The following is a 24436-nucleotide window of genomic DNA, read 5'->3' as shown; positions in this document are numbered from 1 at the left end:
TAGTATGGAGGAAGGTCTCCACCACAAACAATGCAATAGGTGACTACAGTGCCCTATATTTGAAAAACAGACCATATCGAGTTAGTTATTCACTCAAGGCATGGTAGATTGAAGGCAGATATCCTCTTCTGTTTTACATTTGCAATCCATGGGTGATACAGTCTAAAACAGATATTTATGAAGCAAATATTGTGAGGTTATTCAGCTACAAGAGATCTTATAGAATATCCCATATATACAGTAACCATGCAGTGCCATAGATAAGAGAAAATGGAAGTCAAAGTCACTTACAGTGCAGATTTTAAGTTAAAATAATACCTGGCCAGACACTACTCCCCAAAGAGTGGGATTCAAGTGAAAAAGAAGGAAGAAAGTCTCCTGAGAAAAACAGATGAAAAAGAACAAAACTTTACTAAGTCACACCAAAATCCTGACACAGCAAAAGCTCAGTATGATGAAGATAATGGAAGACAAACATATTGGGTGAGGTCCAGATGCTAGCTTGAATAATCTCCTTCAACAGATGACAAAGAGGGGTTAGTTGGTTGGTTGATTTGGTGTTTTATGGTATAAAGCAGCTATGATATCTGTGCCAAACATCCATTAAGGAAATTAAGGTGAAACAAAACAAAGTTTAAAACAAAAACATAAATAGCATAAAACCAATATTTAGATCTAGTCTACAGCAGTAAGGGAAAACTACAGTAATACAAGTTGTAAAAGACTTTCTGTTTCATAATTGTAATTATCATATCTCACTTGGAAGACTAACAGGTAAGTACAAAAACCACCAGTCGCATGAAGTTCACCTTTCCAATCCTGGTTCTGAGTTATTTGACGTTTCAAAAAATAATAAAAGTTTTAAAAGACTTGTAGAAAATTTTAATAATAACTTGCCAGGATGACTAATGGGTAGTTTAAAGAGCAGCGTCAGTCACTTGAAGTTAGCCTTTCCTGTCCTTGTTTCAAGTTATCTGATGTTACAGTCATATACTAATTTCAAATCAAACTAGATAGACTGGGACTCTTAAAAGGGAATCACATTAAAAAGGGTCTAATGAATAAGTTAAAAAGCTTAAACAGCATTAAAAAGATTCATAGCCTTTAAAAAACTAAAAACATTTCCAAGGTCGATAGTGTCACCATCAACAATAACACTAATGTTATGGACAAACATTGGGACAGAATATTTAAAATGGTGCCGTCACTGAGAGTCATAACGACGGCAAGAAAGCAAAATTTGGCTTATTGTGGCCTGAGTGTTACACAGGTGACAAATTGGTGTATCGGTTCGATATAAAAGAAAATGATGAGTTAAAAATCTGTGACCAATGCATAATCTAGTTCAAACAACTTCCTCTTTCCAATCATTACGGAAGCAAGACGGCCAAAGTCCAATACAGGGTTTTATTTGGAAAAGTTTGTTTCTATGTTGCTCACTCCAAGTTAACTGCAAGCTGGTATGAAGCCAAGCCTTCAATACAGGACCATAGTCCATGTATGGAACAGGCACAGCAGTGATAGTGTCAGAGCTGAGAGATTTAGCTGCAGTGTAATCGAGCTCGTTCCCACGAATACCAACATGGCCCAGTATCCAGAAAAACTGGATAGAAGTAGATGTTAATGAGAAATGGGCCAATTGGTTTTGAATATTGGTGAGAACTAACATGAAGTAATTCCAGGGCCAGTAGAGAACTAAGCGAGCCAGTATAAATAGTGCAATTTGAGTACTGCTCAGCTTCTATGAGATTCAGGGCAAGAGAAATGGCATACAGTTCAACATTGAACACTGTAGAGGGGATCCTGTGTGCATCCACTGTACCACAACAAAACATGGCAGAGCCCACACAGTCACCTGATTTCAAACCATCTGTATAAATAGGAATGGAAGGAATTCAAGAAATGTTCAGCAAATAACAGACAGTATTTCCAAACAGGAGCATCTGCTTTTCTCAGATGACTTAGGTCACATCTGGGGACTGTAAAAAGCCATGGTTGGATGGGCTGACCAGTGGATACGGCAATGTTATCCAAGGACAGACCCAATTCATCCAACTGTGCCTGGATACGAAGGCCAAAAGGAGCAATGGCAAATTATCTGTTCTGAAAAAGTATGGCCCACTAAGGAATGAAAACACAACCTCAGGTGTGATGCTCTGGTAAGGAACAAAGTTTTGAAGCATACAGTAAAGACAGTTGCAAACAGCAGAGGTGTAAACAAGGTTATTGAGACTACATATAAGCTCTGAAATGTGAAAGTGCGGAAAGCCCCAGTGCTGAGCCGAAGTCCTTCATGATGAATGTTGTCCAGCATCTTTAAGGCCAAGGTTCCGGCAGAGACATAGACCAGTGATCCATAGTTGAGTTTCGATCAAATAAGAGCATGATATATTTATAGCATAGAACATTGGTCCACTCCCCACACACAGAGGATGTTCAGTGCTCTTGTACATTTGACCCATAGTGCTTGATGTGCGGTATAAAGGTCAGCTTATGGTCAAAGATAAGCCCCAAGAACATTGTCTCAGGAATCACAGGTAGCACAACTTCACTGATATGGAGTTCAGAATCAGGATGAATACCCCATTGACACAAAAGTGCATGCAAACAGTTTTAGAGGGAGAGAAGTTACAGCCATTTGCTGTGGTCTACTTCAGTAAACAATTAAGAGCAGTCTGTAGCTGCCACTCAATATGCCTCATGTTCGATGACTGACATGAGATGTGAAAGTCCTCAACACAGAGCCCGTTTGCAACAGTAAGAGGGAGTTGTTCACTGATGGCATTAATTTTTATACTGAAAAGTGTGGCACTCAAAGCACAGCCATGAGAGACTCCAAGTTGCTGTAGGAAAGAACGGGAAAGTGTCGAACCCACATGCACTTGGAATCTCTTGTCAATTAAAAAACTTTTAATAAAAAATGGGCAAATGGCCATGTAACCCATATATATGGAGGTCTCACAAAATGTCATACCTCCATGTTGTATCATAAGCTTATTCAATATCAAAGAATATTAATACAAGATGTCATTTGAGAAAGGCTTCTCTGATTAACGTTTCAAGTCAAATCAGGTGATCCATGGTGGAATGCTGTCATCAGAACCTACACTGGGTGGGCGAGAGGAGGTTGTTTGATTCAAGGAACCAAACAAGATGAGCATTAACCATCCTCTCTGAGGTCTTACAGAGACAGCTTGTCAAAGCAATTGGGCAGTAGTTTGAAGAAAAAATTGGGATCCTTCCCAGGCTTAGAGAAAGGTAGAACAATAGCCCGATGCCAGACATCAGGAAAAACATTCTCTTGCTAGATCCTGTTAAAAACAAGTGAAGAACAGTAAGAGTAGCAGGATATAGATGGCACAGCATTTCATAGTGTACATCATGAGGTCCAACCAATGTACTGCCTGACTGACGAAGGAACAAGTTTGAGTTCCACCAGTGTAAAGGGACAATTATAGTCATAGAGATAATCAGCTTGAAAGGAAAGATGTGATCGCTCTGCCCAAGTCTTGATGGCTAAGAAGGTGGAGGAAGAAGCAGAAGAGCTAGATACCTGGGAAAAGCTTTCACCTAGAGTATCGGCAATGATCTGGGAAGCAGCTACTTCCTGGACATCAGAGAGCAAGATTCTTATCCCATGTGAATTTGGAACTGGTGGTAGAAAATATGCTGTTTGTAAACTTAATCCAATATTTCTTTTGGCTTTGACATCTTACCCACCGAGCACGTGCACAGGCCTGCTGGAAAGTGATGCGGTGCAAGAGTGTGGGATACCTACGAAAAGTATCCTAGGCCCGTTTTTGAGCCTTCTGTGCCATGTGGCATGCAGGATTCCCCCACGGTCAAGGATATCATGGAAAACGTTTCAAGGTTTTAGGAATACATTGAGCAGCTGCTTGTATAATACAGTTAGTTACTGCTGCCACACAGTCATCTGCTGATGGCTTACAGATGATGGCAAGATAAAGTTCTGCAAGAGCTGTGAAAGATGGCCAGTTTACTTGATCCAGCTTCCACCAGGGCACGCAAGTCGAGTGGCACTGACCACAGCCAATATCTCTCAAAATTACAGGAAAATTATCACTGCCTCGTGGATTACTGTCAACCCTCCAAGAAATATGGGAGAATAGTGAAGGTAAGCAAATTGAGTGATCAATAGCACTAAAGAACTGAATAGGTGCATGAAAATAAGAAGAACCAGTATTGAAAAGAGAAAGTTTGTGATGAGAGAGCATATGCTCTATAAAGCAACCCCTCCTATCACTATCAGCACTTACCCAGAGGGGATGATGTCAATTAAGTCCCCCAGGATTGAAAAGGGAGATTGCAAATTTCAATGAGAGCATCAAGGTCTGATAAATAATAATGTCAGAATTACAAATCATTACAAAACGTTTTTTTTAATGTGAAAAAGCAGGTTAACATTTTGGATCCTTTTGCAGAACACAATAATACAGTAGTTTCTCTCATATAGCCATATTAACTTTATTACCTACAATTCACCAGTTAAACCCCTTATCCCTCCTAGTACAAACAGAGGTGACTCAGAAGTGATGTGGATTAAAAAAACCAATGCTTGAGAATCATGAATACAGTTATAAATCTGCTGCTTTTGTTGACATTCTGCAAAAACTAGCAAAAGGCAATTCGTGGGTGACAATAAAGATTAAGTAAGCAATGCTCGAGATTCTTGAAGATAGATAGTTACACATGAACTGCTGCTGTTAGTCTTCTGATGAAAGCATGCTTTCTAAATACCAGACCTAAATATGCCATTCTTCAAAGAATATGAGAATAGAAAGTGTATAATATGATAAAATATTATGTTATTGTATTGTTTACACACAACACTCAGTCATTAAAGGAGAATGACAAAAGTCAGTCCTCTGGAATAAGGACATCTTCATGTAATACCAAAACTCACAGTATTTAAGAACTACAAAAACAAAATAATTATAATAAAAAAAGACAAATGTTGATTTTAAGATACTTTAGTGTATTCAAAAGAGAAAGTGTCCACAAAGGAGAAATCTCCTGAAATGACTGCTGAAAAGGAAGTTACAAGATACATTGCTACTCAATCTCTGGATCTAAAAGTCAACCTTTTGAGATTTTGGGAAGATACATATGAACAACTTAGTGGACTTGCACACAAATATCTGGAAATTTCAACAACCAGCACCTGTGCAAAAATGATGTTTAATAGTGCAGTTTATCTTAAATGCTAGCAGGCCTCACTAGATCCAGAGAATGTTAACATTGTAGCCTTCCTTAACTGCAAACTTTAAGATTATGAAATGTTGACTTGAGTAGTTTACATTATCAAGTTCATAAGTTGAACTATTTGCAGCTTTACCCGAGATAGACTAAAAATTTTTCAGTAACAGACTGACTTTATTTGGCAATTTAAACAGACAATGTGTTATGTTTGCAAAGTATAATTATTAGGTTTGTAACACCACACTTTACTTTCTTGAATTTGTGCTTGGTGGAAGTTAAAGCAGGTTATAGCATCTCTCAAACTCAGAACTGTGTAATCACAAGGAGAACACCCACAAAGCAGTATTCTTTATCAACTTGAAGAATACTCAAAACATATCTCCAATGGACATAGTTCAGGGAAACAGATTAGTGAATGCTTTGTTGATAAAAAGTAATAACATTATATGAATGAGTGCTTATATACAGTACCAGAATAGAGGGTGCATTGACATAGGTGGAGTGTATCATGAGACAGATATTGCCAAGGGTAATTATGTGGTAAATAAAAGACTGGAGCAAGTGAGAAAAAGTCAAAAATAACAGATAGGCAATGGAAGGAAACCGTAATAGTTGTGTAACAGATGTAGTGTGAGATAAAGTATGTATGTTTTGGAATAATAACTTTATACACATGACAATTTTATTATCCTATATCTCTGACATGTGAAGTGGCACATGCTGTGAAATTGACTGAATTTTGTATGTTAAATACACTTCTATAGTATCCACATGCTTAATTTCCTTAAATATAGTTGTGTATGTTCTGTTTATAAATGTGCAATTGATCACTTCAAATACATAAAGAACATGTTAAGCTTTACCAATATTTATTTCACTACATCCTGTTCTATTAATTGCTGTTAAGTAATTTTTTGATTTATAATAAATGTCATGAAGTAATATTTTAGTAATCTCTTCAGAATTTCTAGGGAGAAAAAAAATACTATTAATAATGTTTTCAGCTTGTTTAGGGTTTTGTAAGTTGTTGTGTGCAACATATTTTCAAGTACAATAACTCAGAATTAAAAAGGTAATTTAATTCTAAATCATCGTACACTCTATATCAAGAATTTTAACTCAAAAATAACTTTTAATTGACATCTTATTTCATTTTTAACATATACTTAAAATATTTCATGAAAAATGGAAAAAAGTTCAGGTGTTCATTTCTGCACAGCTTCAAGGAGTTTCATCTGTAAAAAATATACTAGTTGATTTTTTTAAGAACTATTCTGCTCCATCCTAATGAATAACTACTTTCTGCTAAGAAATTTCCAATCCCAAGTAAGTATATTATCCATTTCTTATTTTTCAAATTTTCCCTTGTATTTTTCTTAGTTCTTGTACAGACTATGGTTGCCAACTTTATATGTCTACATAAGTGGTTTGGTCATTAAATAATGAAACACAGCTATAAGAAAAGTTTTAATGTGATTGAACAGAGGAAGAACTACAATGTTCACATCATTGTAGAGTAAATAAATGATATTAGCAGTAGTTTGTTTCATGCAAAACTTTCCAGTCCAAGCAAAAGTGTCTGTGGGTTAAATTATGCATGTTTGAGAGCTATTGAAATTTCTTATTTACATAGAAAATTGGGAGATTACTGCATATCTAACAAAAAAGAAAAATGACTACTTAATCATCTTGATACTGATTTCTCAAGTAAGAAATGTTCAGATCACATTCTCAAAAAATGCACCAAAAGATTTTGATAAATTAATTTTTTCTCCAAGACATGCAAATAAAAACTACCAGAATATATTTATAATACTAAGCAAATGGTAGTTCCAACAAAAACAAGCTAAAGATATAAATTTCAACCTCATGTGAGAATAATACGTTAATGTTTGCTATATTTCTTGAACTTTTCTATGACTCTCTTAAGATCTTTAAATAACCCTTCTTCTGTACAGTTTAACAGTTGATTTCTATAAATTTTTTAACATTCCAGAAATTAATCCTGCAACAAGCACTTTCTAGCTGTGTAAAGAAGTCAAACTAACTCAATACTTACTACACTACATGATTATAATGACTTGCTAGTTTATAAAATATATTTTCATTGAGCTATAAATTTTACACATAACAGCTAAATTGTCTGAAAACTTTTATCAAGTGCAAATTAAAATATTTTCCAATACTAGAAAATTTCTTTCATAAAAACATGTGCAAGAAGGTATAACTTAAATACACAATTTCTTGAAATTAAAATAACTACCTGTTCTTTTTGCTATAGCTGTTATCCTTTGTAAGGCTGCTCTGCTGAAGAATATGACTATGAGTGCTGACTAAACTGGTATAAGAGCTACGAGCACTGTTGTCTGAACTGCTCATTCCAGAGTCTCCACTCTCAAAACTCCATGAAAGTTTCCGAGAATGTTGTTGTCTGTGTGAAACTCTTTCATTTAAGTTTCTATCTAAACCTTTTGCTGGCTGAGGAATACCAAATTTATCAAATATATCACATATTTCACCTATTAAATTTGTTTCATATGGTAATGTTGGAGTATCTTCAGGTACTTCTAAGTTCTGGTTATCAATGTCAACAAAACACAAGTTTGCCTATAAAAGAAATAAAGAAACTAATTAAATGATCACAGTAAATAAAGTATACAAATGAGAAATGTTTAACAAAACGTTTTCATGTTTTTTTCAACAACAACAAAACATATTTATCAAGTGCTTTTTTCCAATTGCACAATACTGTTCAGAGTATTTCTCATGTTCCTAGAAGAGTGCTAAAACTTCACTTAACTATAGGCACACTTGACTTTTTAAATATACTTAGTGTCTACTTTGATCAACCTAAAACATTTCTGGTAATAATTCTTGTATAATCAAATATAATTTGAATGTATAATAATTCTAAATAAAATTTTGCAGTTCTGTTTTTCTTAGTGTAGCTATATTTGCCATCGATATTTTAAAAAACTGTGTCTTAAAGAGAAGTATACCAAAAAAGTCTCATAAGCAGTTATGTTAGGTTATCATATTAGGTTTTCCACTAGAGCAAAGTTGCAAAACAAAAACAGAGTCCATAACACCATTCAATTCTTTTCTTTTTTTCATAACAAAATTATATGTGTGAAAACATTTAAAAATACTGCATCATAGAAGAAATTCAAATTTAGCAACAAAGTATGAAAAAGTTGTCTAACATAAAAATTAATTTATAGAGCACAATCTGAAAAAAAAGGATTTCATCAATTCTAAAAAAGATAATTTTTGCTCAGTAAAAGAATATATAAAATTCAGATCAAAAACAATAATTGACCTCTCCAGGTATACATAGTTGTGATTTATCTTCTGTGCTATGCTGTAATCCCATGACATAAGGAACTGGAGCATCCAGAAAATGCTGAAGAGAGGCAGGAAGAATAGGTACATACACATGTTGCCATGTAAAAGGGAACAACAGTATTGAAACACACTCAGCCACTAACATCAACTTGTGGTATTCTGAAAGACGTAAATGGAAAAAAAAACATATACAATTATCTACAATAATCACTGAATTGTAAATTTTAACATAATTGATAAATTGGAAAATATACTATATATTCCACTTTAAAAACTGGAAAAAATCTTAGTGCCAATAAGGACATAAATAACAAAGTCTACACAACTAAGTCTTTTAAGGCTAAAATATGGTTTGAAAACCCTAAAACATTATAAATAAACAACATGATAATGTATGAATCTGATGTAGTAAATATGAAATAAACTGAATGTCAATTTGAATATGGATATATACCAACTAATTTAAATACTGAAAGAAACAACTGAAACTAATGAAAAATGAATTATGTTAAATTTTACAAAATCCATTGGAAATTATTTGCTATTCACAGAAAGATATTACATGGCAAAAAAATATTAAGGGACTAGCTTCATTTAGTTAGTGCAACATATAATGCAAAACATTATGAAAATCTACAGCATAGAGTCAACAGTGACATTTCTAGGATTTGTTATTTGGAAAGGGAGGGGGCAAAGATTTAGTTGGGAAGGAAGGAAGAAAGAATGGGTGTAAGAGAAGAACAAAATTCAGTTCTTAGCAACACAGAGAAGAATATTCTTTTTTAAATTATTTTATGAATGAAATAATTACTATCAGTGCCTTAAACATGTTATATAAAATTACAAAACAAGTGTACTCTTCATGAATACATTCAATTGGCTCCTTAACCTGAGCACTTCAGAAAGGCAGACCATTCTTCTTCAGGGGCAAACTGGGAATTCCCTGAACTAAAAAAGGTACACCTTTAGAAAGTGCTCAGGTTATAGGGTTTTTGTGACATCATGAAAACTAAAATTCTACAAATGGATAGGTCAAAGAACAAAATGTCAAAACTGTTTTATTTTATTAAGAGTTACACTCAAAATTTAATCAAACTACTTTATTATTAATGTATGTCAATAAAGTTAGAATCAAAATATGATTTATAATTCAAATGTTATTGTATAATAACTTTTAATTTCTTACCTTTTATGTATCATGTGATACTTTCTTGCTCCAAGTTGAATATTTTAAATTTCTTTTCACCTCTACATTATTTTTTTAAGTTTCTTAACATTTATATACTTATAACTTAGGCAACTTTGAGCTAAAATAAATACTTATAGCATCCTTCTCTGTTGCTTTAGTGGATTATGTGCTATAAACTGAAACTCACATGCCATGTCCTCCACCCTATTATGTTGTCTTTAAAAATATGAATAATTCTCTCTGACATTTCTTACTGCATTATTTACAACTAACAGAATTAAAAATTTTAATTTACAGCTTTTCTTATGGGGGTTAGCTCATTCTCATGATCAGTTTTGAGTTATTCTATATTCAGTTCATAGCTTGCTATTGCTGAGATTGCCTTTACCAAGTAAGGAAAATATTTTAATGTATATACAGCTTGATTGGAAAAACAGTAAAATTATAATAGGTTTAGCACATTGTTGTTTTTCTGTTGCATGTTAATACTTTGTGTGCTGAATTGCATATTGAAAATAAATAAAAATTAAGTAAAGAAATGAGAACATCTATACAAAAAACAGGGTTAGCTTTCATAAAGATTCCAAGAGAAAAAAGTACAAGATCAACATATATATATTAATATACTTTTTGTTTATATATATTTCTTATTGAATGTTATAAAAGTAACTAAAATTTCAAAATTAGAAACTTATTAGATTACATACATAGAATTAAATAAAAACATTAAATAAAAAAATATTCCATATCATGAGCATATGATTCAATTTCAGCATGCTACTTTGACTGAAGTGCTAGTAGCTTAATATGTTTACACAAAGCTTATCAGCTGTAATAATTCACTTTGACAGTAATATAAGATGGCTGTAAGTCAATAAACCTAGAAGACTGAAAAACTTCAATAACATTAGGTTTGGCTGTAAGAACAAATAGTGTGTATTTCTCTGTAACAATATGCACACACTCTTGAAAAAAGTGTATTTTAAATTTATTTCATATTTGTTGTGGTAGTTACAAGTTCAGTCAAGTGGACTCAGCATGTACAGTGTTAGAGTAGAAAAAATAGCAGGTCAAGTACATAATTTTAATGAAAAACATTTTAGTATTCACTTAGGAGGATCCAGATGTTACATAAAAGAAATGTGAAAACTGTAAAGTTCACAAACAAATTTTTTATCAAAATACTTCATTAAAAATCTGAATTTTGTGCAAGAAAAAAGAATTATAATTTGACTAAAAGCTTGCCACATTTCACAAAAATAAATACCCTACATTAAAAGTTATAGTATGTACAGTTCCATGGTGCATGTTTTTTGTTGTTTTTTTTACATCAGTATTTAATGTTGGCTGTAATACCAAGAACAAATATCTTACCTTGGGAACAAAGTAATACTTGGTTTTCTAATAACACACAAGAAAAAAGTTTAACTGCATTGACCACACCTAATATGTAAAAAAATTCCCGTAAGGAGTATTCAAACAGAGGCAATTCACCAGCACCTGCAGGTTAAGAAAAAATAATAGAAATATTATGTGACTGTCTGGGACTATTATAAGAAAACAAAATACAACTTTAAAGAAATTTGTAGTATTACTACAAGAGGTACAAACCTCATGTTTTCATTATTCATAAACCTCCCCTCTTTTTTTTTTCAAAATCCTTAACTCTTTCCAATTCATGTATACCAGATATTACCTGGATAAAGTGTGCAACATCAGATTTTGAAAAATTGTGATTGATGTTTCCTCATAAACTTTTTCTGAAATAAAATTATACCTGAAATATTGAGGTTTTAAACTTTCTTTTAGTATAAGTTTTATTAATTATTGTCTGGGATAAAGAAATAATACAAAATTATAATTTTAACCCTGTAAATTTTAGAAAACAATACAAAAAACAGAAATGCAAGGAGTTAAAATAATTTTAAATCTTATTTTTTGGTTAAAATTGTTTCAGAACAAAAGATTATTGAAGTTGATGATAAAAACTGCAATATTGAAGTTTTCACATTTTTATTTTATTTTTCTGCCTCTAAGTTTTCAAAATTATTCATACATCATCTGAAACCCAGTTTTGTTTTCTTCTTGACACAGTTCACAAAGTTTATTTGTTTCCTTACTCTTTCCCCCCAAAGGAAAAAAATTAAAAGACATATGAAGGTGACGGGGTCCATTTCAAGAGTAAATTTGACATTTTGTTGTCATTTAACTATGAAATTCTACTACTTGTAAGCCACAGAAAGGCAACAAATTTAACCTCAGCAAATGATGTTGATTTGCAAAACTGACTGCAAGTTCTTATCCATCATCCCATTCCCTCAGAAATACCAATAAATGAACAGGAATTCATCTTCAAACAAAAAAAATCATAACAAGCACACAACAGAGGTAGTGAAACAATCTACTGATGGTAAGAAAGCTGATGGTGCATCATATTATGGCTTGGCCTCCACAAAATCTCATTAACATTTCTGAGGCTGTATGGCTTATATGAAACCAAGAGCCAAACAACTTAATTGAGCATTGAACAGTAATAAATACAGGGCATTTTGAACAATCCCAGAGATGCCAACTATTTCAAATGACTGAACATAATGATTGTTGACAGAGCCCTTTAACATTTGCAGCTACTAGGCCTGATCAATGTCTCTAAGCTGTTTATTATTATTTTTATTATTATTTATTATTGCTATAAATTGCTCATTTATAACTGTGTTTTGTGTATTTAATAAATAAATAAAAAAAATTATGTTGAAATTCTTTTTCATATTCTGAATTCTTACTCATAAATATCGTTATCTGCATCATTTTTGTCTTTGCCTCAGCCTTTTGTTGGTGAGATGCCGATTTTGTATGTCTGGAACAATTGTTTATCCCACCATGCGCCACAGAAAACAAGTCGATGTGACAAACTGTACAAAACACATGACTGTCACTGACTTTTGATGCAATGACCAGGTATTTTGCATTATACTCTTTCCTAAATTTTTGATTCACAGTTTTAGTCCTTTTAGATTTGCCAGAAACAAGACAATCTGAGGAATGAGGCCTCTTTTTTTCCATCTTGTGAATGATCGCATTGGTATTTCTATGCCGCTTAGAAAACGAGAAATACCCATCTACGTGAGCGCTGATTGGCTGACAAGCACTAATGACGTAACTATGGATTCCCCCACGTACCTAGTACAGAGAAGCACCACACTTAAACTATTGGTAGACATTGGAGATACAAATATTTTTTATTATTTCAAGCACAAACATGATTATCGCAAGTAGCCATTTGGACTATGTCTTTTATTTATTATCAAAATTTGTATCTCACTAGAAATTTTCTTTTCACCCCTTTCAAGCCCTGAGGGAACAATTTATCACTTTATTGTGTAGGCCTATATAATATACAATAATTTGGGAGTTGCAACAAGTCGTAATATTTGTCTGTATGAGCGTATAGTCGTAATGTATACACCAAAATCGTAATGATTACACTCAAATCGTAATGGTTGGCACCTCTGCAATCCATAATCATTTACTGATATAGTGTATGGTAGTATGAAAACAAGATATAGTGTTCTGAGAGGAAAGAAAAAAAAAGACTCATACAAAACACTAACATTGTACAACTTGTTTACTTTTCTCACATACTTCCTTTGTTAACTTTTTGTATAAATACTAAATATAATTATCTATTTGTGGTTACTTATTGTTTCTAATTCTTGTAAGTGTATCACTTGTGTGTTTCTGTAATTATTTCCATTATACAAACACATGCGTGTCATGGGTGAATAACAATTTTGTGCATATGATTATTTACCTAAGTAAATACTAAATGCCTTAGCAAATAGTAAAAGATGGTCATTTAATTCTGTATTTTATAACTTGCCTTGATACTTAGTAAAAAAAACCAAGCACTGGTGCAGGCAAAGAGTTTAAAGCTAAATTGAACACTTCTTTAAACATCATTAGTCACTGATTCATTAGTGACCAGAAAATTGTTACCTTAATGAACTTATAAAATACACAAGGTCAAGTAAAATGTTAGTGCCAGTTACTTCTGAGAATCAGATTACTATGTTGTACAACAGTTTAAATAAAGTGGAATTGCAAATAATCACAAATTATTAATACAATTAGTTAGATAAAAAAAAAAAACTTAAAAATTAGTTATTAAGTACAGCATGTTTTATTCAAAGTTTCTTCATAATACTGCATACATAGATTAAATGGTAAATGTATGTGCAGGTATTAAGAAAATTGTTGGACAAAATTTAAACATAAAGGTAAAATTACCATTCACCTACTAACAACACACACACACACACACACACACACACACACACACATATATATATATAATATATATAACCTGCAGATTTTTCTAAGCTCTGCTCTGTATCTTAACTTTTCTCAACTTCCCCATAACTGTGCTTAAATGAAATCATATGTCTGTGCTATTTGTAGTTTGAAAAATAATTCAGATCCAAAACAGAAAACTAATAGATATATTTCATTAATCAACAAAAAACAGAGTTAAACAATTTAACACAAGTTAACAAAATTAAACAGGAAACATATTTGCAGATTATGAAAATTTTTACAATTTCTATCTCATAGATGAACTTCTGTATAAAAAAAACAATTAAACTCATAAAATACTGAAAAATAAGAAAAATTTAATGATTAAAAGTGAACATTAATATTCTGAAGTCTTAAAGTAAGTAATAACACTGAACTACTCTAAATTTTTCTCCTAAAATCAAAAGGATTTTAATATTTTGAATGGCACACAAAAACCTAAAATAAATTACTGTGAGTTAGGAGAAAACCTAAAAAAAAAAGAAGAAAACAATCAGAATAACAAAAAAATTGTTTAAAAAGTCATAAAAATTGAAAGATTACAAATTCAAACATTCAAATACATTCATGGCTTAAACATTCATAACGTTTCCAAATTTTAAGAAAATGCAGCAAAACAGCAACTTAGTTTTCCATGTTATTTTTGAACATAGAAGAAAGTTACTTGTATTAAATGAAACTTAATATGCAGTTAGCATTTCAGTCTTTCTCAGTGACAGATTAATCTGTTATCATGAAATGAGCGTCAACAAACATAACACATGGTAATGGTGAATTACACAGGTCTATGACAGTTTTATTCACTTTAAATGTTCGTATGTTCTACAGTAATTTCTTTAAGCTGAATCCAAAAATTGATATTCATTTTCCTCCATTGTGTACAGCTTTTTCACAAAATGGCCTATACACTTGCACATAAGTGAATCACTTTCATTTAAAATGGTTAATATTTTGTTATGCTTAAAATGTTGACAACCACTGGCTGTAGATTTCTTTGGACCAATCTCTTATTGATCATTCTAGAACCCAAACAAAATAACGAAAAATGTTCATTGTGGTAAATAAACAAAACAGTACTTTGATAAGTGTTTTTTTTTTCTAATTTGTAAAAAAATTCTCAGAAGAAAGAAAAAATTATTATTATTTTTAAAATCTGTGTAGCTGAATCATGGAAAATCCATTTTTATGAAGTTTAAATTCACAGGCCTGTTTTATTTAACCAGACAGCAAACACATGAAAATTTTACTCACCTGGTCTTTGGCACATGACTGATTGACCATAGCAAGAAAATTTAAGACTTCGGGCCAGGTGGTGGCAGTGGTACCTCATACAAGATATTATACACATAACACTCTAGTGGTAATTGTGGTGGATCTTGTGATGTCACAAGACTATAAAGACCTTCAAGAAACCTCCTGCATGCCACAATTATAGGTAATTGAGTTATAAGACAAATACACTTGGTAACATAAAGGGTGTCTCTTATAACATCGTACAATGAGTCCTTTGCAGAATGTTGTCGAGATCCTAGTTTAAAGGAGCGAGGTAAAGAATGAGTACCTCCAGAATCACCATTCACCAATACTGCTTGAGCTCTACTGCTACTGAGTTCTGTAAGATGCATTGCCTTAAAAACAAAAAAAAAAGACACATTTAGATGTAAAGTTCTTCTATAAACACAGTGAAAGCATGAAACATTTGTTATTTTACACAAATTCATTAACTTTTTTCACTGCAGCAAAACAAAATTTCACATAGTATTCCTGGAAATACACAATCAGAGGATTACACTGACTTTATAGTCTCAGATTAAACACCAGAAATTCCATACTATAACTTTCAGATGGTAGATTTATCTCCCAAAATTTGTAATATTTTCAGTTCAGTAAACAAGTCTTACTTGAATACAAAAAATATTTTTAATAACTATTTTGTATTCAAAATTTGTCAGTGTTGAGTACTGTGGATGCAAAGTGATTTTCATTTTTTAAGATTAGAAATACTTTTCTCTATCTGCAAATGACACTTGTGTAACCACTCAACAAATATCAAATATTCTTCCAGTTAAATTTTACATTTAACTATTTAACTCTATATGGATTCCATCAATAATTTGACTGATCTTGTAACCATTATAATAAAATACAGAATAAAACTAAATCAGATTTTTCATCTTTCTAGAATTATTCCAAATTCTAACAGAAAAGTTAGCATTTTTCAATGATGAAATTGTATTTCCAAAAGATACTTCCTCTCACAGACAGATTTCTCAATTCAATGCTGTCCTCTAAACATACAATTTTCACTTACTACCAGCCCTAAAAGTCTCATCTAAAAACATGCATTTCCAGAAGATATTTCTGTCCTTTTCTATACAGACAACAGCCCTTCACCAAAATGAGTGCAACACACCCTCCTAATCCATCTGACACTTTCTATACTGATTGTTCAACCATTGTTTTGAGATAAGACAAGAAGAGGCTCACCAGAAGTGGGGAGGATGGTTGGGAAGTGCGAGAAGATGAAGGTATCTATTGGAAATATATTGAAGTTCAGTGTTGGAAAATATTAACTTTCAATACAATACTTTACCTCCTCTAACATGTCGCTAGAAGCCTCCATTGAAGTGATAAAGGAACTGATGCAAAAGATACCAAGGAGATCCCCCCAGAGGAAGTGCACCAGAAAGGAAATGATAGAGTGCCACACCCTACACAATGGAACAGTATAGGGGTACAGCATTGAGACACTGCACTTCATCTGTACCATGGTACACTTTTTACTCAAATTGGAGATATGTTGTTAAGTCAGACAGAAAATAAGTATAGTCCAAAACCAAAATCCATATTTCTGTCTGGTTGGTGACAAGAGGAAGGTCCACCATCCTAATTAGTGAGGGCTTATGTTACTTTTCCAGCACCTATCCAACATCAGACCACCAAGAAACCTGATATCTCAGCAGTGGTAAGATGAGGAAGTCCAGTTGAAGGGGTGAACTGTACATAGTTGGTGAACTCAAGTTCAAAACCATGTAGCATCAGGTACTTTTTGTCCAGTCTACCACAGGAGGAAGGTCCCTATCATTTAAAACCAACAAACACCACTGTGCTGTTCTATACTCAGTGGAACTGGTTATATTCAGGAGGAATCCTTCATGGTTCACCACCTCAGTAACTACGAAGTGACAAGAGATTAGGATCCCATTCTCCACTAGAAGAAAAAAAGGGGATTACACTGGAGAGCCCAAAGCAATGCAACATCATAAAACAATGCAATTAGTGACTATAAAATCCATGTTTTTAAAAGAATCCCAGCATCAGTTTATTCAACTAGGCATGGAGGATAGACAACTATCCATTTCCTGCTTTGTTCATGTTAGCCTTGTTTAGGAAATTATGCAATGTAAGGAGACTTCATGCAGTTTTGCAGAACACCCCATTTCTTAAGAGAGCACTATATCATGACTTGAAGACCCTTCACTAATTATGTACTTAAAATAACAATACTCTGCATGCAACATTTGCACTAAGTTGGATCTAGCGAGGTATGAGAGGGACTCTGGTAAGCAAAGATGAAAAGTAAAAAAAAACTCAATCACAAGCATGACGCATGTACAATGGCAACTGGAGGTAGCTTGTATCCTGATGAAGAAGAAAGAGCCAGATGATGAAGACATTGTGTGATGAAAGTGAGAGGTTTTCCACATGGCAGCCTGAAAAATCTCTTCCAACAAAAAATAAGAGGAACAGTCAAGGAGAAAGAAAGTAATGTGTTGATTTTATGAGAGTTCACCTGAAAGAACTGACAAACACCCTCACTCAACAAAGAATATAGCACAAGCATAAGTTGCCAAAGCCATCCACAACAGGTAGTGGGAAAAATATCACTGGTGAAAGAGGGAAGGAATTTCAATGAGTGAAAATATGGGAATGGGAACCATGAAAAGGGGTGGTATGGGCCAAATAATAACAGACCACACTGACAAAACAGAGCAGGCAATCAGGATCAGAGTGAGAATAAAGGTGAGAAAGAGATGGGAAAGTTACAGCACTGAATGCACTGTCTCCTAAACATGCTACAAATGGTTTAAGGAGAAAAGTGCAATCAAGATAGAGAAGAATATAGGAGCAATAGAAAAGAATGCAGGAAGAATCAATGACATACATTACAATGTTGATGACCACATTCAAAAAGGAGGAGGAAAAAAGGTTGTTTTTTTTTTTATTATTGAGAGATGATACAAGAAGCAAAAGGCTAAAGATTCAAAAGAAAGAAGGGTAAGTGTGCAGAGATGCCACATCCCTATTGGAAGGGTAGAAGAACAGAGAGAAGCAAGGAGATGAAAAAATGAAATAGCATATGATGGCCAGGAAGAAAAAATCATGACAGTAATAGGAAAACCATTAACCTTATGGACATTGGTAAGGGTCAGAGGGCATGTCATCATGTTTGTAGACTTACATTCAAAATTTTGTTCAGTTATTATGTTATAAATGTATATCAATAAAGTTTGGCATCAAACTGTACATAATATTTCAAAAAAGTGTAAATATTGATTTTTGGATGTTGCCTGCTGGATTTGGTTAGATAACAAATTTTACAATGTCTATAGTTTCTTACAAATTAGAACATAAACATTTCCAATACTGGTAAGCTAGAATATAAAATAAGAACATCCTATCTCTTCTACATACTGAGATACCTCAATATTTAGTTAATCCATCATATTTGCTCCACCTACACTTCATCATTTGAGAAGAATTACATCATGTAACACAAATTTTGTTCCTGGATAGTATGTGCTATTTCTTAATTGATTATGTTGTAAAAGTACAGAAAATGGCCATTATTCCCTTCAAACTTTGCTTTTGTGACCTGGATAATGAAATTTAGAAATTAACCTATTTTCTATGTAAAAACAGGCAAATTTGCACATTTTCATTTGCATAAGGTCTAAATAAAACAGCATATGAACCAATATTTACATGTATTTATATTAAAGTTATAAAAACATGTTTAAAAGTGAGTAGTTTTTCGAGATTTGTGACTGTAATGTAGATCACTTTCACGTATCAGCCCCCAAATAGTTTCCCACCATGTTTTCATTATATGCTCCCAGGTCACAAAAGCAAAGTTTGAAAGAAAAACAGGTCTTTTCCATTTACTTTAGGTATAGGCAATTGGGAAATAACACTTTCTGCCCAAGAACAAGAAAAAGTAAAAATTTTGTAACATGGTGTTATCTATTCATATTTTTGTATACCAATAACTATAACCAATCAAAAGCTATACATTTCTGCTATGTAATTTGAACATAAATTGGACATTTTTAGACTGAAATACAATTTAGTTAGAAAGCCTAATAAATTACAGTGCTTTTTGAAGTTTCAGTAAAGTAGTTTATAATTTTTTGTTATTCAAAATGTATGTATAAAGTCTACAAAAAATGTTATTCTTTTTTATGACAAGGCTTATGACAAGGGTTAGAAATTATGGCTCCTTCCTTTTCTTTTCAGGGCAATTGAGAAAGAACAGAATCAAATAATTTTATTTTACTCATTGAATATTGCTTAATGAAGCCTATAAAAGGAGTAGGGGAACTTCAGAAAATTTATGTTTACTTATTGAAATGTTTAGTGAAAATAATTTAAACATGCATACACATTATATCTTTGCACTTTTTAATGGCACACATTTTCTCAGCATTTCAAACACCTTTCTAGAGAAGCTATCTTAATTAGGATGGTTTACTAGGCTAATTTGATATTTTTAGAGTTAAAAGCTATAAATTACCTGTAGTGTTTGCATGGCAGCACAAATCTGTCTATCCCTAACTTCTTCATAGAAAGTAATGGCATGGCCATAGGTTCGGGTTCCATCTTCACGAGTGATAATAAATGAATGAAAAGATGAACTACGAGCATGTCTCTGTGTCCTAAAAGACAAGCCTCGAGGATGGCATAGCTGATGGTGATTAAAAGAAATTAAATAACAATAATTTACTTATTTTCTCCATGTACAGTAACAAAAACTACAATATTTGCAGATCACAAAATGTAAAATATTTTACTTGTACCTTAGTCATGTTTAGCATTTAAACTGAACTCCTCCACACATTATCATACACACTTACGTGCCTAAAATTTACTTTTTTGGCTACTGGCAAATGTTTGCCAGTTACCATTAACTCTAAATAACATTTGCAGACTGAACTGATCTAGTTGCAAGTTATTAATAAATTGTGTCTCTTCCTTCTCTCTCTCTCTCTTAAAATGTTTATTTCAATTAGAGTAAAACAACGAAAGTCTGATACGTGAAGCCACTGACCAGACAACCACAATCTACTGACTGGGTTTATTCAGTTTGTCACCATCCTTGTTCTTTACAATGTTGATAGTAATCCTCATAAGATGGTCAACTGTTTGTATCTAGGCTGCAGTACCAATCACTTATTATACTTATTGTTATTCTTGTCATGGTTTTGAAACTGCTGTCACAGCAGAAAATAGGTGGATATTGTTACAAAGATGTATTACTTTCAGAATGATCTTAGTCTTCTCAATTAACATAATTCTAGATTATACATGTAGCACACAATTTATGAAAACTAACAGCAAAAATACCAGTCTTCCTAATGCACATATTCACCTCTTTACACTCATCTAAAACAACCTGACTGTAACAACTATAATTATGTAAAGTTGTACTGAAAGAAGCATTAGCATGAATTGTTGTTCTACACCATAAAGTCATGAAAAATTCTGGTCAGACCAACACTTTTGACACATACATTTATTGCTGTAATATTTACTTCATTTTTGTCAACTCTAAAGCATTTATCTAAGGCATCACTGTTTGCTAATAAATATCTGGTTTTGCCACCAGTCAGACCTTCTGAGCTATCTACATTACTTAATGAATCCGCCTTCAACTGTACATTTCAACATGGATTCTAAAATTCATTTTCCATAGGGTTTTCCTTATTCTGCAGGGTAAGAAATATGGTTGTGCATTTTCTGGTTTAACTAAGAAACAAGGAATAATGATGTTATTTCCTAAAAAACAAAATAGGAAATCTTGATTTTTTCTGAAACTTCTCTGGAGTAGAAAAGAATGAAAAACAGATTTAAAATATTTGTATTTTCTATTAAAATATATTTGTGGTTATTAAGAAATCCATGCTTTGTTATCTTGACTTTACTGGACTTACAGAAGTGATCTTCTATTATTCTGCTACCTTATTTACTTCTGTAATCCTCTTTGAAGATTCTTTGCAGAATAGATAAATGGATGACTGGATCTTAACTCCTGTATTTCAACATGCCATTCAAATCTCTGGAACATACAGAGTATTTGAAGAAGCCAAGATACACTTGCTGTCATTAGTGTTTCCACATTATGTCAAATGCTGAAATTGACAATTTCATCAACTGCTCCAAACTCTGCCACCTTGGGTTTAACTTCACTAGGTTAAAAAAATAATAATAATAATAATACTGGAAGGCTACTTCCAGTGTTTCCAGTACACCCCCAGACCAGACCTACTTTTTTTTTTTTAAATCCATAAATTTGAGGTATGCAATAAGAGGGTAAAAGGTTTGTATCATGAAGATAAAGAATTTCCTTTTTTGTGTCTTTTATTTTCATAATTTGTAGAATAACTGGAATTTCAGTGATGAAAGTGTTACATGATTTATCACTGAAATAGGGTGTTGCAACGTAATATTTAGACAACAGTATTTATTCAATAAATACATATCTACATAATTTGCCATCACATGCTAAGCCTACTATACATGCTAATATAATATCTAATTTTTGTGTATTTACTATTATTCAGTTGTTTTCACAATGATAGTGTGCAATTATAGTGTCTTACCATTCCAACAGCTTTTTCATCAAAAGGGTTCCAAGGCACATTGTCAGGGTAGTGTGCCAAAACTTTGGCTCTATAAGGCCTATCCAAAGGGGTACAGTGCAGATTATCCCCTACAATTAAAGAAAAATCATATTACAGTTTTAACTGTATATACTCAGAGGTTGATAAAATTATTAACTTTATAGTGAATATTGACTGTTTTGTTAAATTTGATAGATGTTAACATTTTCCTAAACTGAAAATGTATTTCCAATAACACTTATTTCCACTTAACATAGGCTTTGCCTATCTTAGCATTGGTCTCACCTGCTTTAGTCTTTTATATCAAACTTAAATGCACTTGGCAATATCTAATTTGCAAATCTCTCCACCCAAAATCAATGTGCCCTCTATGCTAGTACTGTATATAAGCACCTCACTCAGATAACATAATCGTTTTGTTTTTCAGACTTGTACCGTCCCAGTCAGTAACAACAGCTCTTAATGGGGAGGAATGGTGGAAGAGAGCCAGTGAAGTTACACACTATTGGAAATACATCAGTTTAGGAAAATGTTAACTTCCAAAACAGGGGTATACCAAGATAAGAATGGTAAATTAGTGGGGGAACCACAGTACATCCAGAATAAGTATGATCTTTACATGAAACCTAGTTTCTGTGTAAAGAATGAAATGTAACATGAGTAATCATCATTATAGCCCAGCCTCAACCAGATAGCCAATGTTCCACAACTCATGGTTGGAATTAAGGAGTCTTGGTTCCTATATCCCAAGTTGGTAGTGATGGCAATTGGACCACAGTATTATATATAGATATAATTTTGATTGTATCCCAACAAGTAGCTACAGATTGAGGCATTATGGACCACTAAAATCACTATAAGAAGCAACACCCAAGTGGATAAACTTTCATTTCCACCTGAAGAAGTTTGAAAGAAAAGACTCCAGGCTTAGAATCACAGGACTGTGTATGCCTCGCTCCACCAAATATATGTAAAACTCATCCAGTCTGGAATAACGAACATTCATTCTCAGCGTCCAACCAAGTGCTCCTGGAATTATATAGAGTACATGGAACATTGTGCTCAACCAAGAACCTGGGATGGAGCTACTTTATGTTCAGAATTATAAGAAGATAGCAGGCCTCCTTTCATGGACAACATAGTAAACTAACTATGATAAAAAAAATAGAGCCATGAAGACCTCAACCAAATAGCTTTGCATCAAATCTGAACTACCATTATGATTATGCTTCCTTCCACAAAGGTTGGTGTTGTTCCTACCAACATCTGTAAAAAACATCCAAAAACCCAGGTAGGAGGGCTCCCAACTTTACCCTTTTCTCCATTAGTAGAGAAATAAACCCTAACACTCTAGAGGAAAAGGCTTTGCCCACCACCCCTGTGACTGTAAGCTGGGTGTAGTAAGGACTCCCTAAGGAGGTAATGCGTGTTGGGGAGTCCTGACAAACAATGCTCTGGAAACAGTGCAGTGAGTGGGCCAAGTTCCCTAAATTTTTAAAAGCAAACTGACCGTGTATTGAACAATTGGAAGAGACAGGTAGAATCCTCTTTAGCTTTCCTCATGATAGTACATGAGTGGCACTACCTGATAATATGGTAATACTATCTAGTAAGTACCTAGATGGTGTTACAGAACACTTAATTTCTACAGAGCTTGCTGTAACCAGTAGTATGCATGATCAAAATAGTTGCTAGTACAAAACTGAATGAATAAAAGCACACCTCTCTGGGCAGCACTCATCACAGAGTGGGATGCAGTGAAAAGCAAGATGTAAGAGACCTTGGAAAATAGAAACAAGATAATGGCAAAAGTATTCCCTCCCCCTTTCAATCTGGTAGATGGTGTTAAAACAGCCATGGAGGTCGTGGTATAGCAGGGCCTAAGGGGTAAGACAGAGTCCTACAAGCATGACAACTTCAATTTATGAGATCAGCATGCCAGCATCAACAACAATACACCTCTTAATGAAAACATGATACATGAGGCTAAAGGCTTGGATGGTTGTAAAGACAAGGCACGTAATACCACACTAATAACCTGGATAAGCATTTCAAGAGGCCATTTGAAAATAATGCTGGAAAGCACTGCAAGTTCAAAATCTTTAGATGTTTAGAATAATTAAGAGTACTTGAAATCTTGTGTGACCTAAACAACAAAGCTAGACTCAAATGAAAACTATCTTGAAACGAAATATGGTGGATATGTTTGGTAAAATGGGTACATACTCCCTGTGAGGTACACCCCAGGCAGCTTTAGACACAAGACCCCCATGAACTTGGCAAAATCTTGGTACAGACTGTGAAATTGAAGATACATCAATAAAGATAGCCAAAGAAGAAGATGCAGAAGTGTTTTTTTGTTCTTGTTTTTTATTTTTAATTTTATGCAAAGTTACACGAGGGCTATCTGCAATTTCCATCCCTAATT

At 33.2% G+C, this 24436-nt stretch overlaps 1 protein-coding gene across 1 annotated transcript in view; it reads right to left on the bottom strand.

Annotated features, from left to right (window-relative positions):
* The window catches only part of LOC143225579 (DENN domain-containing protein 5A-like), an 88975-nt gene that overhangs the window by 52462 nt on the left and 12077 nt on the right, over nt 1-24436 (bottom strand). The window contains 8 exon segments of the mRNA XM_076455277.1: nt 7484-7521; nt 7523-7827; nt 8540-8724; nt 11129-11254; nt 15359-15410; nt 15412-15735; nt 19902-20072; nt 21988-22097. Of these exon segments, the coding sequence (XP_076311392.1) occupies nt 7484-7521; nt 7523-7827; nt 8540-8724; nt 11129-11254; nt 15359-15410; nt 15412-15735; nt 19902-20072; nt 21988-22097 (1311 nt within the window).

Source organism: Tachypleus tridentatus, chromosome 9 (assembly GCF_004210375.1).
Source record: "Tachypleus tridentatus isolate NWPU-2018 chromosome 9, ASM421037v1, whole genome shotgun sequence".
NCBI lineage: Eukaryota > Metazoa > Arthropoda > Merostomata > Xiphosura > Limulidae > Tachypleus > Tachypleus tridentatus.
This window is presented reverse-complemented; position numbering and strand designations above follow the sequence as displayed.